Source organism: Anabrus simplex, chromosome 5, assembly GCF_040414725.1.
Source record: "Anabrus simplex isolate iqAnaSimp1 chromosome 5, ASM4041472v1, whole genome shotgun sequence".
In the NCBI taxonomy this organism is placed as follows: Eukaryota; Metazoa; Arthropoda; class Insecta; order Orthoptera; family Tettigoniidae; genus Anabrus; species Anabrus simplex.
Genome location: NC_090269.1, coordinates 33283967 through 33301579, shown reverse-complemented (window position 1 = coordinate 33301579; position 17613 = coordinate 33283967). Strand labels below are relative to the sequence as shown.

The following is a 17613-nucleotide window of genomic DNA, read 5'->3' as shown; positions in this document are numbered from 1 at the left end:
TCAGACTGTGAGCAATTTTAGTGGCGGTGCCAAACACGGTTCTTATATTGTGTTTGCGGAGGACCTTGGCAATTCAATCTGTGGTGTTGTGAATGTAAGGCAAGTAGGCAGTTCCCTTCACTTCTTCCTTTTGTGAGATTTGCTTGGCTGTTTCTCTAGGATGTAGGACTCTATGAATCTGCAAATCGTTGTAACCATTACCCTTAAACGCGACTTTGAGCATGTCCATCTCCATCTAGATATGTGATGGCTCACAAATTCATCTCACCCTCTTGGCGAGTGTTGTGAGGATGCCTTGTTTTCGTGCTGGATGGTGGTGAGAATCTGCATGAAGATAGTAATTTGTGTGGGTAGGCTTACAATAGACGGTATGTCCTAAGGAGCCGCCCGGTTTCTTTCTTACTATAACATCCAAGAAAGGAAGGCATCCATCCAACTCCATCTCCATAGTGAATTTTATTGATGGATGTTGCTGATTTAGGTGGTCTAGAAATAGATGAAGTTTCTCAGGACCTTCTGTCCAGATCACAGGCACCGAAGCAATAGCCTCCTCCTCAAAATACTCCATAAAGAAATTAGCCACTACAGGCGAAAGTGGACTTCCCATAGCCACTCCGTCCATATGTTCGTAAAAATTCCCACCCCACAAGAAATAGCTGGACGGCATGCAGTGGCAAAATAGCTTAGTATTGTCCTCAGGAAACAGTTGTTCAATGAGAGACATGATCGAGTCAATTGGCACTTTAGTGAACAAGGACTCCACATCGAAACTCACCAAAAGTGCATTAGGTTGAAGGGTTACGGTTGACAGCTTGTTGACGAAATATCAGCACCTAGATTATATGGACTGCCTAAGATCCATAAAAAAGATGTTCCCCTCAGACCTATTGTTAGTGCAGTAGGTTCTCCTACGTATGCTCTGGCTAAATACCTAAGCAAATTGCTTCAGCCACACATAGGACGTACTGAATCATACGTCAGGGACTCTCAGTATTTTGTCACTCCAATAATTGCAGGCGAAGGCTTACCCTAACCCGCAATACATTCTGTACTTAGCAGGTTGCTAAGCGACTAACACTTTCATTAATATTCTGATCTAATTATGTGATTTTCATCCTTAGTAATATCATTGCATGTGCTATATACTCTTTGATTCTCTGACCTTCCCCAGCTTCTTAATATACTCAACAGATGGCCGAACTTTCCTGATGATGTACAAGCTGCTAATAGAAAACATCGATGTATGCACAGACAGGAAGGTATCAAGTTTACTAGCCTTCTGTATGACCATTACCAGTAATAAAGCGCAGGGACAACCGCTTGATAAAGTGGAAGTCTACTTACCCAAACCAGTATTGTCACGGCCAATTGTATGATCCACTATCTCTGGCAAGATCGTTTGAAAATGTTAAGATGCAGATACACCGAACGGTCAAAGCACAGTGAATACTGTATAGAAAGAAGTGTTATAAACTACATAACGAATGAATAAGTTTTTATGAACCAGTATTAAATGTTTGTAAAACTATTGAAAAGGGCAGGCATAACAATGTGAATACGACAGGCATATCAAGACGAGTTATCTGACCTGTTTATAACGAATGCTGTGGAAAAGTGTGGGTCCACTAGTGGTTTTATCAGCCCTAGGACTCAACCAGTGAGAGTTAGCTGTGGCTCACAGTGAGTATACATCACGTGGACTTGGATGACACTCAGAAATCTTAACATAAAATACAGCAAACTCTCAATTATCTGGGTTAATGCAAACCTGAGACTGCATGGATAACCAAAAACACGGATAATCCAAAATAAACATGCTCTTACTGGAAACTGCCCATTTACTGTATTTACAAAACATGCTTCAGATCATGTTTGATCGTCCACTGTATTATTTATGTGTAGCTCACTGGAAACTGAAAACTTATTTACAAAATCACCCTACGTTTAAAAACACACTGTATTTCATATGATTTTCTTTCAGAATATAATCATCCAATTTTTCTGTTTCTTTATTCACAACAAAAAAGGGATAGGCCTACAAGTTAACACTTATTGCCAATTATTTATTTTAGAGGCTATTACTGAGATCTGTTGGCTGCAGCTAGAAAAGTATGATCAACAATGCATTCCTCCTGGTGATGTTTAAGAGTATGCGTTCACATCGGAACCATCCCAAAAGAAAACTTTAATCTTTTTCTTTTACTTTCAGTTTTAAGGGCATTGGAAATGATTTATATTTAGCTCCTAGGGAAATGGTTTGTTAAAGATACAGACAGGAAATGGACTGCAGACATGTTACAAGTTTAGAGTCATGGCATTCCCTTGAATATAAAATGGGAAAGAACAGAAAATATTTGAGAAATAACTGATGGTGGGAATGGTGTCCATAGCATCTTCCAATGGTAAAACGTGAGTCTCATGCACAATAGTGCATTCTAAAAAAACATTTGTTTTAATTATAACAGAATACAGTACAGGCTTCATTTTTTATTTTTGAATTGCCAAACTATGTACAAATAATCTGCACCCAGATAATTGAGAGTTTGCTGTACACTGACCTTGGTGACTGCATTTATAATGACTGAATACTTCAATATTCTCAAATTAATTTTCTGATTTTACAGAAACATCAACCGATTTACAATATAATATAATAAACAAAATCTCTTCATACCACTCTTTCAGCCATGTACAGTTAACTTTTTATAGGTCTTCTCCTGTACATGATGATGGAGACTGTTGGCACTGAAGAATGGTAGTTCATGGTCTGATCTTTCCACTGACACCTGATCATGTCAGCATTGAGGAAGCACCATTCTTCCAATTTTACCTTGGACCTTCCTACCCCTGATTTCAACAGTTCAGTGTCTTCCGGTCTTCAGAGTGGACGGATGGTTAATTTGAATGTAAATTATCATTATTAGGAATGGCAAGTCTTATCAGAGAAATGTGTTGTACCCATCAAATTCTTATGAAAATTTTGTTTGAGCATCAAGTGTGTTTTTCAAGCTTTTATTGCTGGAAGTCAAAATTTAAGTTGGAATGATTTAGTGAATACTTTTGGATCATTAATGACTTCATTTTTTAACAAACTTACTGTAAACTTCCTACATTACTGTAACTTTTCAGAATATAATGGACTGTGAATGCATACAGAAACAGTCATGTTTTGAAGCTTTGGTGTCTAGTAAACAGTTTACAGGTTCATTCTATGTGATACAAGACAAATAGAAGGAAATTTAATGTCCCATGTGACCACCTGCTCTGTTCTAATAAATAGTTATTATTATTTATATTTAGTACAGGATATATTCCAAGGGAACAAACAGTGTTTAGTGACAAGAAATTCTATTCTAAGTAAAGGAGTTGTATGGTTAATTTAGCTATATTGTGAAACCTTGGATATTTATGATTATTTAAGAACATATGTTTTACGTATTGTTGGACTTTTGTCTATTAAAATGTACATTGTTTAATGACAATAAATTATATTCTATTTTATTCATTCATGGTTTGCTCCAAAGGAGATGCAGAAAATTTTTCAGAAAAGGAGAAAATTTTTCAGAAAACCTGAAGTGTCCCTGTAGTTTGTTTCAAAACACATGATACAAACCAAAAAGAATATCATGTCTATAGTTATGTAAACGAATCATATCCATGAAATTTAATTATTATTTCTTTCTTTAATTGAAGATAATAATTGTTTTAGAGTAAATCAAGAGTCAAATTAGCAGTGGATTAATAAATACCAATATTAAAATAGAAATATATACAGATACTCAAAAAAATATTCATACACGTCACATTATGCGTGAACAGGATGTAGGCACATGTGTGTAGATTTAAGGGCAAATATCAAAAGGTAGAATAAGGTTGAGGGTTGAGAATCAGATACAGGAAAATCAGTTTGGTTTCAGAAGTGGAAGGTCAGCAATAGAGCCCATTTTCATTATGAGACAACTAATGGAAAAGCATTGGGAGTACGGGAATGATATGGTGATGACACTCATTGACATCGAAAAGGCATATGACAGTGTCCCCAGGACGAAAGTTTGGGACAGTCTGGTGCAAAAAGGAATTGGACAGGGATTAATAAAAATGATCATGGCATTGTATAAGGAATGTTGTAGTTGCATGCAAACACAAGTTGGCAGGACAAGTTGGTTCAAAATAACTCTGGGCTGAGACAGGGAAGTGTTCTATCACCAATCCTGTTTACTATAGTAATGGATGACATCATGAGAACAGCAAAAGCAGTATATGGAGGAAGAGAAATGAACATGATGTTATTTGCAGATGATATTGTGATTTGGGGAGAAGACGACAGGAAGGTTCAAGAACAGTTGAATGTGGTGAATGGGAAGATTGAAGATTGTGGATTGAAAATAAGTGTAGAAAAGAGTAAAACTCTTGTTATGACTAGAGGGGAGAAAGAAGGGAAAGGTCAGATTAGACTTGTAGACAAGCCCCTGGAAGTAGTGGAAAAGTTTAAATACCTGGGGAGTGAATTAATGGAGAATGCTCAACTGGATGCTGAGATTAGTAAAAGGATTCAAGCTGGAAGTTGTTTCTATCATAGTGTAAGAAACATGTTATGGGACAAAGATGTGCCAACGGAAGCAAAGGATACTATGTATAAGATGTATTATGTACCTATAACAACTTATGGAGCAGAAACTTGGACAATGACAAAGAAGGATGAGAATTGAATACAGGCAGCCAAAATGAAGTTCTTGAGGAGTATGATGCAGAAGAGTAGAAGAGACAAAATAAGGAATGAGAAAATCCGGGAAGAAATTGGAGTGGAAAAACTGAATGATAGAATAGAGAAGAGCCGACTAAAATGGTTTGGGCACATAAAGCGAATGAGCAACAAAAGAATGCCAAGAAAGGTGATGGAAATACAAATCCAAGGAAGGAGAGGCTGTGGACGACCACGATTGAGATGGAAGGATACCATCCAACGCAGCATTATAGAAAGAAACCTGGACTGGGACACAGTGTTGGAGGAGGAGTGGTGGAAAGACCAAAGAAAGTGGAGAGGAACCATATTTACCCCTACCCGGCTACAGCTGGATAAAGGGAAATGATGATGATGATGATGATGATGATGATGATGATGATAATATAATGATGATGATGATATTGGTCCAGGGGTCATGCTGTTTTTGGTGAAATACATGATTTAGTATTAGGTCTTGCAATTTTTGCAAAATAAGCTCACTGTCCTCGCTAAACAAGGTTATTATATCCTCGATATATTTCACCTCCATTTTTCGGTTTGAACTGCCCTTGTTAGTCATGACGGACAAAGATATTGAGAATTTACAGACATAGCACTCCCATTCATCGGTGCCAGCCCTGGACCTTAAGAAGGAAACAAAAGATAAAGTGGACCACACATTAAGGAACTTCGTAGTCGCTGACACGCGATATTTCTCTAGTAATAATGGTATTTATTAATTTACCACTAATATTACTCATTATCTTCAATTCAGGGCAAAAATTGTATTGAAGTTTCATGGATACGATATATTCCAAGGGAATGAACGATGGTTAGTGACAATAAATTCTATTCTAAGTAAAGGGTGTTCTATGGTTAATTTAGCTATATTGTGAAACCATGGATTTAAGAACATATTTTTATGTATTGTTGGACTTTTGTCTATACAATGTACATTGTTTAATGATAATAAATTCTATTCTATTTTAATCGCTCATGGTTTACTTCTAAGAAAATGGAGAAAACTTTTCAGAAAACCTAAAGCATCCCTACTGTTTATTTCAAATCACATGATACAAATAAAAGGAATATCATATCTATTCTTCCAGGCCATGTAAGCATCAATAAAAACTAAAGCTTGCATGATCCATTGTATTGTTTCATCACCCAGATTGTATTAATTAATTAATTTTTATAAGTTTAAGGTAGATTTTTAAGGTAGAATTTTGCATACTAATCAAGTACATATCTTCGTCTTGTGATTCATCAGCATTTTTATCTTTGTTCTCTTTCACTAGTACAACTATTTTACTATTTAATTCATTTAGGGTTAGAAACTTCATACACTATCAACCACACTCAGTACACCTGTGGGCAAGGTCCAATTGCTTGCAATGAACTGAGAAATCTTCATCAATCTCCTTACAAACATTTATTTGACCTTTACGCACAGCGCTAGCCTTCAGTACCTCAGATCTCTACTTGAAGTTCATCCAATGATATGTTTTTAATTTGCTTACATTATGAGTATGACTTATTTCCCTTAATGTCAGCAAGGCCATACAACTGTTAGAACTTATGTGACAGACACGCATTTAAAAACCATTAGTACCTAAAACCTATTAGTTTTTTACTTTAGCGGCATATAAATGCCATATTCTGAAGTATTTGTGTTTGTTTACATCATGTGTATAACTTAACAGCATTAAGTAAGGTCATACAATCACCAGAACTTACGTAGAAAATACACTTTTTAGACCAATTAGAACCTTGAAATACATTAGCACTTCTCCAATAGCATGTTCTGAAGCACTTATTTTACAAACTTTTATCATATTTGTATGGCATTCAACTTGCCATACTACTAGAATACATGTGCTTTTATCATCTCTGTGACTCATCATCATCTAATTTTTAAGCTTGACAATGTCATATTTGTTTATTTTAACTAAAATGTCATGTTAAAAATGTATTGTTTTAGGACTTTTCGACTGAATTGTGTAATTGAATGTTTATGGCTGATGATGACCCGAACAGGGTTGAAACTGGTACCAAATAAATTTTAAATTGCAATATAAAAAAACCACATTGCAAAATTATATTGTATTGAATAGGTGGAATTGAAGACAAATTTACTTAAATATATATGTAACTTATCTAATTCATCCATTCATTTCAAGGAAGTCCAATCTCAAAATGATCTGACAGAACCTTCTACAAATTGCTTCAGCACACATTATCACTGACTTCTCACCAAAGCAGCCACAGTTTGAATGCTGGCCAGCACACATGAGATTTTGAAATTAAGTCACGTCCCTGTAGTTTGGAGGCCCTGTGTTTATGATCATGATATCAACAGTTATGTAAAACTGCAAAGTTTTTATTTTATTTTTATTTTATTATAATTTTTTTTACTTAATTGCAGCATCTGGTTAAATATACCTGGAGCCAGCGTGAGACCAGGACTTCATTGGCATTAGCTCTTCTTTCTGGTGAGGTGACCAGCATCCTCTTCACTAGCTCTAGTGCTGTTAGTGATACAGGTGCCCATTCTTCAGCAACAAACTTAACTTCATGTCTGAGCCTTCTAGCTTCACTGAGAGTGTGGAAAGGTAGCTTCCCAATCAAACTGTAACAAGATAACAAACAACATTAATAACATTTTAATATCATCGCTATTGTACCAAAATCACTAATGTGACAATGCTCTTCTTATCCATTATTTCTCTTATGACCGGTCATGTCTTGTAGCCACATATTTGTATTCAGTCCATCAGAATAAATTTCATAGAGCTCATCTTCCTGTGCAGGTGTGCAAAGGAGAATGAACCTTAAATACATCATACTCTATAGGAGTGGGTAAATATGTCATGGGGTTCGAACCCCACTGTCGGCAGCCCTGAAGATGGCTTTCTGTGATTTCCCATCTTCACACCAGGCTGTACCTTAATGAAGCCCATGGAAGGTTCCTTCCCACTCCTAGGCCTCTCCTATTTCATCATCGCCATAAGACCTATCTATGTTGGTGTGACACAAAGCAAATTGTAAAATAAACTTTAAAAAATATATATATATGTCATGCAAACATACATTCCTACAGTACAGTTCATTTTCCTTTCAATGAAAATTGTTCTGATGGACTGCGTATCAATATTTGGCTGAGAGACGTGACCAGTCTTCGGGGAAATAATGGGTAGGAAGGGCATTCTCACATTCGCAGTTTTTGCACAGCAGCGATGGCATCATATTCAGAAATAACTTCAGCTCAAGTTTGTTCTTCTAATAATGTACACTGAATATTGAGCAAGTTGGCTACATGCTACGGATCATGTAGCTGGAAGCTTATATTCAGGAGATGGTAGGTTCAAGCCTGACAAGCAGCAACTATAAAAATAGCTTTCCAAGGTTTCCATAGTCTACTACTAAATGTTTTCATTCCTCCCCTGAAGAGAAAAAGGAGATGTGCGGAGAAGGCGAGAGGGTTGGCTACCGTTGCCTATACTAGGAACTGTCCCAGCATTCACTTTAGTGCAGAAGAATGGAAAACCATTCTCAGGACAGCCGATGGGGAAGGGGGGGGGGGGGGGGAGGACCAGCCCCTTTCATCTCCCGAATACAGAGGCATAGAGCCATGGTAGAACCACGGTAGAGTCGTGGCCACCTCTCCTTTGCTCGGTTGGCCAGTCGGAGTACAGAGCTGTCAGACCACACACCAGCCTTGGCCACTTGTGGGCCAAGACCCACTCTGCATCCGCTGAACTTCCATGATCTCCTATGTTGAACTTAATTAAGAACACGGTCACTACCTTCCTAGATTTTCTAAATTTATGTATCTCGCCCAAGATATTTGGGTTTCCCAACTGATGTGGAATAGCATACAACCAGTTTTTCTATTAAAAAAGTTACATAAATAGTTAAAGAGAATAATTACACTGAATCAATCTACAAATATATGGTGGCTGCAGAAGCAACAATCTACAAATTACTACTATGTACGTCATGCAGATGGTGTCACACTACGGTGACAGAATATTTAATAATTCATGTCACAATTTAATTTTAGAGTTTTTTTTTTTTTGTCCAGTCGATATTTCTGATGCCAGTTCACAGATGAGGTTGGAATTGTACCTCTTGCGCCAAAGGAGAGACCCTTCACAACAGTCTGCCTTGATTGTATGACTCAAGGAAAAAGGCTAGTGGAAGGTTCATATATGTTTTTTTTCCTTATCAACATAAGAAAGCTGAGAGACAATTGAGAGACAATTGATTCAAACAATATAATTGGATTGATAATCTCAGCTTCACCTTTCGCTCTGTTGATTTCAATGATACTGATCCTGTGATCGCTGCCTCCATCAACGATACAGTGTACTTCTCCATGTTCTTCAAGATGGTTGAGACGAAGGGCATCGGCGATCATAGTTCCGATATTATTGTGGCACTTAATCTGAAGTAACTCCCCCTGAGGACAACTCACCAGCATGTGTGGAAAAGTTTCAAACGCACTACAGTGTCTGCAGTGGCCTGTGTTGTTGGAACATCCCAGTAGAGTATGCATGGATCTTACCATCGCTATCATTTTTTTTGCCTCTCTCCATTCAGAATTAATTCTATATCCTAATGTCACCAAAAACCTACCAATGTCAGTGTAATTTTAAACAACTAGCTATATATCTATTTGCTTTACGTCGCACCGACACAGATAGGTCTTATGGTGACGATGGGACAGGAAAGGCCTAGGAATGGGAAGAAACTGGCCATGGCCTCAATTAAGGTACAGCCCCAGTATTTGCCAGGTGTGAAAATGGGAAACCACGGAAAACCATCTTCAGGGCTGCCAACAGTGGGGTTCGAACCCACTATCTCCCGGATGCGAGCTCACAGCTGCACGCTCCTAACCGTACGGCCAACTCGCCCAATAGCTATATAGCCTCACAGTGAAACGTCTCTTGGACAAACACTGATCAGACGCAAAAGTTTGTCCATATCTGGAAAATGTCCATTTACATAAGAAAAAGTGTATCCCTCAAAGTGCATATAAAGTAGATAGAGTCCCGCAAACTCGACCTAAAGTGCACTGAGAGGGTGTTGAGTTTCCAAGTTTACGGAATAACAGGTAGGTTATTCACAATTCGTAACATTTTACTGCACATGTCCGGCTCCATGGCCAAATGGTTAGCGTGCTGACTTTTGGTCACAGGGGTCCCGGGTTCGATTCCCGGCAGGGTCGGGAATTTTAACCATAATTGATTAATTTCGCTGGCACGGGGACTGGGTGTACATGTTGTCTTCATCATCATTTCATCCTCATCACGACGTGCAGGTCGCCTAAAGGAGTCAAATCAGAACACCTGCATCTGGCGAGCTGAACTTGTCTTCGGACACTCCCGGCACTAAAAGCCATACACCACTTAATTTTCTTTTTTACTGCACATTACCCCAATTAAACTTCTAGCATAATACAGGACACAGAAAATTACAATATACCATAAAATAATTGTTATAAATTAAAAAGAAACATGTTTATAAAACTGAAGAAATTAATAGTTCTATGTAGGAAAAAAATTTGTGATGCTTGATTGTCTTTATGCAGTATTGTCACATAGGCAACAGAGAAACAAAATATCCATAACAGATTCATCTTGTTCCTCCACGTAACAGAGCATTCTTTCTGCAGTCTGTAGTCCTTCACAGTTCTTAACTTTTCTGTTGTCTTCCATCTCTTCATCTTCATTTTTATCTTTGTTCTCTTTCACTAGTGCAACTATCTCACTATTTTAAAGTTTACAGTCCTGCAATTTGCCATCCATCCTTTAACACCACCACCAGTATCTAAATCAAAATCAAGTCAATCACCACTGATCCGCATTTAGAGCAGTCGCCCAGGGGGCAGAACCCCTATCTGTTTTTTACCTAGTCTTTTCTTAAATAATTGCAAAGAATTTGGTAAATTATTTCAATCCCTAACTTCTCTTCCTATAAATGAATATTTGCTCCAATTTTTCCTCTTAAATTCCAACTTTATCTTCATATTATGATCTTTCCTACTTTTAAAAACACCACTCAAACTTATTCGTCTACTAATGTCATTTCACGTCATCTCTCCACTGACAGCACGGAACATACTGCTTATAATACCAATATAATGGTCCGTTATTGGACATTATAAATTTTCCAGCTAACTCATTCTTGGTTGCCTGCGTTTCACCCTCGTGTGCTAAGTTGAGCTCATCAGTTGGTACTTAGCACACCTACCAAGACGCAAGGCTAGTGCATACCGTGGAGGCCACTGCATAGGCTACTTGAAGCCACCAGCAGTGCCAATGCACTATGAGAGACTATGTCTCACTTCCAAAAATTGATGCCTGCCTGGCCATCAGATGATATTGATGTTGATTCCCATAGGGAGCATGAAATATTTGTACCCGTGCTTCGCAACGGGATTCTCAGAAAGACTGACTTTGTGGTTTTCCTAACCTGAAATCAACATAGGTCATTACAAAAATGTAAGTATGAATGTAGTGATTAAAAGCAATGCTATCATATCAAAATACTCAATCAAATGGAAAGCGGCACATTTTATCACTTTTAACGAACAGTGCTGCGGTTAGATTGCGGTGCCAATCTAATAGTCCAAAATTCCAGAGCTGGGATGACCAGGCCGCGGATTTCCATGAACACTCATCTGCCATTATTCCGCTAAATATGCACACTGTTCATTCCAATCAGTGCCTCAGAGTAGGGATTGAATAGCCCGAATGCTATGATGATCCAGTGTGTTACGTACCAGTAGTATCAGAAAATTTATAAACCAGGGGAATGGCATGCTAAAGAAGAAAGTTATCTAACTCCCCAGCTACTTCCCATCAATATTCAGACAGGCTGTCATACTCTGTACGACTGGGCGAGTTGACCGTGTGGTTAGCGGTGCGCAGCTGTGAGCTTGCATCCAAGAGATAGTGGATTCGAACCCCATTGTCGGCAGCGCTGAAGATGGTATTCCGTGGTTTCTCACTTTCACACCAGTCAAATTCTGGGCCTGTACCTTAATTAAGGCCTAAGGCACTCCTAGCCCTTTCCTATCCCATCGTCGCCATAAAACCTATCTATGTCGGTGCAACGTAAATCAAAGAAAAAATACTCTGTACGCAGCAGTAATCCTATCTACCAGAGATGAGGGGCAACAGAAGACACAAAGCACATCACGACAAACAATGGTCAATGTAACGTTATTTTTGATCAATGTTATGAGCTTTCTATATTGTAGGCCTTCACATTTAGTTTTCTTTCGACTCTGTGACTTGTAAAATATTTTATACCATAAACTGTAGTTTCTTATTCTCCAACTTTACATACCGATTTTCATTAAATACTGTTTACCCATTTTCTCGTTACTCGGCGCTGATATGGACTTAGTAACAAAAATCCAAATTCATGAATATCTTTGTGATCATAGCCAGTACAGTAACAATGTATAAGACATGAATAATAGGAAATTTAATACTATATAACCTTAGTTATGTAGCATTCATCGATTACACCTCTAATAAGAAATATTTGAGAATTACATTTTAGGCCTTCCCCTAAACTACCATTTTACTCAGCATGAACAAAATAATTTACAGCCTTATTTCCTGACTTTGCATATCGATTTTCATCAAGATAGGACTACTAATAACAACAATATTTGAGAATTAAATTTTAGGCCTTCCCCTAAACTACCATTTTTCTCAGCGAGAATACAATTATTGATAGCCTAGATTGTAGCAACTTATTCCCCAACTTTGCATACCCATTTTCTTTAAAATACGACCACTAATAACCTAAATAGTTGAGAATTCAATTTTAGGTCTTCCCCTAAACTACCATTTCACTCAGCATGAGTAAAATTATTTATAGCCTAGATTGTAGAGGCTCATCCCCCGACTTCACATACCAATTTTCATTAGACCACTAATAACATAAATAGTTGAGAATTTAATTTTAGGCCTTCCCCTAAACTACCATTTCACTCAGCGTGAGTAAAATTATTTATAGCCTAGATTATAGAGGCTCATCCCCCGACTTCACATACCGATTTTCATTAAATTCTCTTCAACCGTTTTCTCGTGATGCGTGTACATACATACATACAGACAGACAGACAGACAGAAATTACGGAAAAATAAAAAGTGCATTTTCTTGTTACTATGGACATGACCAATACAGAAATACCATTATTTTTAAATTCTGAGCAATGTACAGACAAAACTCTTATTTTATATATATAGATTATAAATTTTCCAGCTAACTCATTCTTGGTTGCCTGCGTTGGAAGGCAACACTAAGCTACGCTATCACTTCCAGAAGTTGTGTGATCTGATATGCTCGACAGCGCTGGAATTCGTACCTTCACTGACAGGTTACTTTTCATTGACTCGTGGGCTTTTGATGTGTTCAATTTTACGTTAGTAAGTTGGTGTAAACATGGCTCCGAGGAAGAAAAGGTAGGCATAATAGGCTATCATAAACGTGAGACTGTGGAGTGCGTAAACTGTCCAAAGTGTTTAAGATTGGACAGACACAGGCAGCTGAAATTGTGAAAAAGCAAGAGGAACTAGTGAAAGAATGGCATTTAAATTGCAACGAACAGCGCATTAAACTGTTTCAAAGTGGTAGTGGAGCTCTCATTGACAAGGCAACGCTAGAGTGGTTCGCTAAAATAAGAAGTCAGAATGTCCCTGTGTCAGGACCAATGATACAAGCAAAAGCGTTAGAATTCGCGACAGAATTAGGTATTGGAGATTTCAAAGCCTCGAATGGCTGGCTAGAAAAATTCAGAAAGCTACATGGTATCAACTTCAGAGTGATTTGCAGAGAATCATCCAGTGTTAATATCGAGATTGTTGAAAACTGGCAAGAAAAAATACCTTCAATCACAGACGGGTATGCTCCGGAAAATATTTTGAATGCCGATGAAACTGGATTATTTTTTTGTGCTTTACCCGACAAAAATTTGTGTTTCAAAGGAAATCGTTGTACTGGTGGAAAAGTTGCCAAAGAACGTCTTATGGTCTTGTTATGTGCAAGTATGAGTGGAGAATGGGAGGAGCCCCTTGTGATAGGAAAAGCTGCAAAATCAAGGTGTTTTAAGAATATGGACGTTATGAAGTTTGGCATTAAATGGAAAGCGAATAGGAAAGCATGGATGACTAGAGAAACAATAACAGACTGGCTAGGACAATTGGACAGAAAAATGATACGCCAGGAGCGAAAAGTGTTATTACTCCTCGATAATGCAGCATCGCATCCGGATACAATTAAGTTGCAAAATGTGAAGATCGTCTTTTTCCCACCAAATGTAACATCAGTTTCTCAGCCGCCTGACTAAGTAGTGATCCAGAACTTCAAGGTTATGTACAGACAGTTAGTGATGAAGCACATAGTATAAGAACTTAACGGGAATGAAATAACCCTTCAAACACTGACAAAGGCACTAAATGTTCTCCAAGCAATTTTGTGAATAACCAATGCATGGAAAAACGTCACGGCCTCAACAATTTGTAACTGCTTTCTGAAAACTGGGTTTCCCGCTAGTGGTGGATATCCTGAAATAGAATTGGATACCCTTCTTGACAGCATGGAAACAACACAACAGTTGATTAATGCAGCAGGTTACAGTGTACAAGTGAACACCTATATTGAAATTGATTCAGATATTCCAACAGAGTGTGAGAGTGGAGACACGAAAACGATTCTTCAGTCAATCCAAGGGAAGAAGGACAAAAATGAAGATTCTGACGAAAGCGGGAGTGAAGGTGATGCTAATGACGACTTTGAAGAAAATATGGAAATTAATGTGCTGCCAATAACTTCGTACAGTGAGACTCTCGGCTTCGTTAAGCGACTGAAAGAATTCTATTATAAACAAAACGATAAAAAAGGTGTAAATTTCACCCAGGATTTAATTGCACAAAGTGAAAACATAATTGCTAAACAGAAATGGACAAAACAAAGGAACATTAAGGATTTTTTTCAAATGCTAATGTTTGACTGTACTGTGCTAGAGATTGCTACATCTACATACTAATTTCAAGTGTCAAAAACTCATACGTTCTTAATTTTAACATGGTGAATGGTAATACTGTACAGTGTGCTCAATACAGGTTTCCATAAAAGTGTTTTTGTCTCTTTAATATCGCACATCGCAGCTGCAGCAGCCCATCTAAAACTTTCTCATGTGAGTACAGTGCAGTATATTGTACAATACTGTATATATTATACAATTAAAGGTACATTTTCGAGAATAGTTAACACATACAATACATGGGTTATTGTGTTCCAACTTATGTTTAATGGTATCGGTTTCATAACCTCTCGCGGGCGGACACCCCTTCATAACTGACATTATTTTCAGTCCCGAAGGTGTCCGTTATAGGGAGGTTTTAATGTACATCAAGAAGTTTGGACATTTTTCTACAGATGACACTACCAAAAAACTATAATCATGTACTCTGGTTCAAGGTGGAAGTACTTATAATTTAAATAAGTTTTGTATTTCTAGGTTGTCCATTACTGAATCTATGTTCATTTATTTTTGGATTGGAAATACGTCCTTTTCTTTCCGCCAGTTTTGAATCCAGCCAATCACTGATTTTTGTAATTAATTTTCAACCAATCCCGCATTTCTTGTTCACTTTGAATCGGCCAATAAAAATTAAGAGGGTGTGCCCTGATTAGTCTTGAATGATCTCGAACCTTCCCTGAGGGGAGTTATAAACTGCGGCTTTTCATGTTTCCTGGCCAATTGATCATCATCTTTCTGAGTGTGTGTGTTTACGCAGGAGGCAGGCGGCCTCTTTCGTCGGCAGCTAGAACATCTACAAGGTAATGGCCACATCATTCCATCTTTCTTGCTGTATCCGCAAATTATTCCGAGGGGAAGGTCCGAATCTTTAACTATGTAACAGTACTTTTCTAAAACAAAACTTTTCTTGGCTAATGTAAATACTTCATAAAATCTTTAATTGTAAATTGGGGGTAGAGAGTGAGTTACCCTCTTGAGCTCCCCTTCATCCTGGTTTGAGGTGTCTGCGATTTTGCAACCTTTTTGAAATGGATTACAGTAAATTCTATGCAAGCCACCTCAGTAGTTTGGGAATAGCCCATGTTTCATCGGCCTAGAGCCCTGTAGGTTTTCAAGTTTTCATTATCTTGGAGCGCAGTGTGCACCTCCATTCATTTTGTGTTTGAGCCAGTTATCTAACCTGTTCTTTTTCGATGAAGGCCCAGTAGGTTGGGTATTAAATTCCCCTGTAAAAGTAAGTTCAATTTGTAAATGGTGGCTTGAGAGACCAGAGATTGTAAATTTTGATGTAATGTTGCCTTGAGTGGGCAGTAAAAAAACAGAGCCTGTTTGCTCTTTTTCAAAGTTTTTGTAAGTTTAATGGGTGCCTCTGGAAGGCTAGATATTGTATTTTGGGAGCAAGTGCTCTTGAATGAGGGGATTTTGCCCTGAACTATATAATTCCTTATTTTTTTCATTAAGGTTTTGTAAACTGGTTCCAATATCTCTGGAATTTTAAAACTAGGGGCTTGGAGCCCAGAATCTGTAAAATTCACTATCTTGGACCTTCCTTGTCTTGTTTCAAGGTTGCTTTGTACCTGAAATGTTGTTATGTGAAAATTTATTGAGTTCTTGTTTTTGAAGAAATATAACCTTCAGTTCAAGTTTTAAATTATTTTTGGTATTGTAGACAGACCCATTCACCCTGGCACCTTCTTTGACCTCTTTATGCTCCATGGGTAACCCCATAATAATAATAATAATAATAATAATAATAATAATAATAATAATAATAATAATAATAATAATAATAATAACAATTGTACCGGGAAGTACACCTCAACTCTGCACATTCAAAAGAAGTGCATTAAAGAATTCTATCTGTCAAATAATACGTGAAACTGCTACTGCATGAAGTTGGGAAATTAATCAGAAGATGTCACTACTAAATAACAGAAGTTTGTCATTTCTAAGTTTCCTAAACTGATTGGATTTGTTTCGTTTTGGTGTACATCAAGAAGTTTGAACTTTTCTCCATAGATGTCTACATGAAACTAAGGTCACGCACCCTGGTGCAAAGTGGAATAATTTGTTATTGAAAGAAATTTTGTGTTTGTAGGTTTTCCCAAGTAAATTAACTTTCATTTATTTTTTTGTATATTTCAAGGTTTGCAACACTTCTTTCTCTTCCTGCCAGCTTTGGTGTCTGGCCAATCAAAATTTTTCTGTAATTATTTTTCAGCCTATCACAGGCTTCTAGTTGGTTTTTGGGTGTAACTTTTGATTCTGCCAATAAAACTGAGAGGGTGAGTCCAGATTAGTCCAGAACCCTCTAGAACCGTCCCCTCGCGAATAGAAGCTGTGGTCTTTCAGGCTACCTTGGCTTTGGATCACCAAATTTCTGAGAGAGTGTGTGTGTGTGTGTGTGTGTGTGTGTGTTAAGTCACGAGGCATTCTTCGCCAGGCAGTTCAAACGTCAAGGTAATGGCCACCTGTCTTAATTTTCTGTAGCTACCTCCGCAGTTTTAGACGAGGGGAAGGTTCTAATTTCTAACTATGTAACCTCCTGTTTTTTAAAAATGTAAACCCTCTTTCAGCTAATGTAAAATTTCATAAGATCTTAAACTGTAAATCGAGGATAGAGAGTGCATTACCCTCTCGAGTTCCCCTTCAACTTAGTTTGAGGTGACTATGATTTTGTAACCTTTCATTCTAGTCACCTCAGTAGCTTGGGATTAGCCTCTGCATCATCGGGCCGAGAGCCCAATTAGGGTTTTTAATTTTCTAGGAGTGCAAGTGTACGCCTCCATTCATTTTTGTTTGGGCCAGTAATTTAACCTGTTCT

At 37.7% G+C, this 17613-nt stretch overlaps 1 protein-coding gene across 3 annotated transcripts in view; it reads right to left on the bottom strand.

The window, feature by feature from the left end:
* LOC136874295 (ovarian-specific serine/threonine-protein kinase Lok) overlaps nucleotides 1-17613 on the bottom strand; it is an 88394-nt gene that overhangs the window by 5598 nt on the left and 65183 nt on the right. For 2 of the 3 annotated variants that reach the window (XM_067147933.2, XM_067147934.2), the window contains one exon: nucleotides 7166-7352. In XM_067147933.2, the coding sequence (XP_067004034.2) occupies nucleotides 7166-7352 (187 nt within the window). Of the gene's footprint in view, nucleotides 1-1344; nucleotides 1450-7165; nucleotides 7353-17613 lie in introns of all 3 variants that reach the window. The other variant, XM_068227719.1, reaches the window with a different exon arrangement.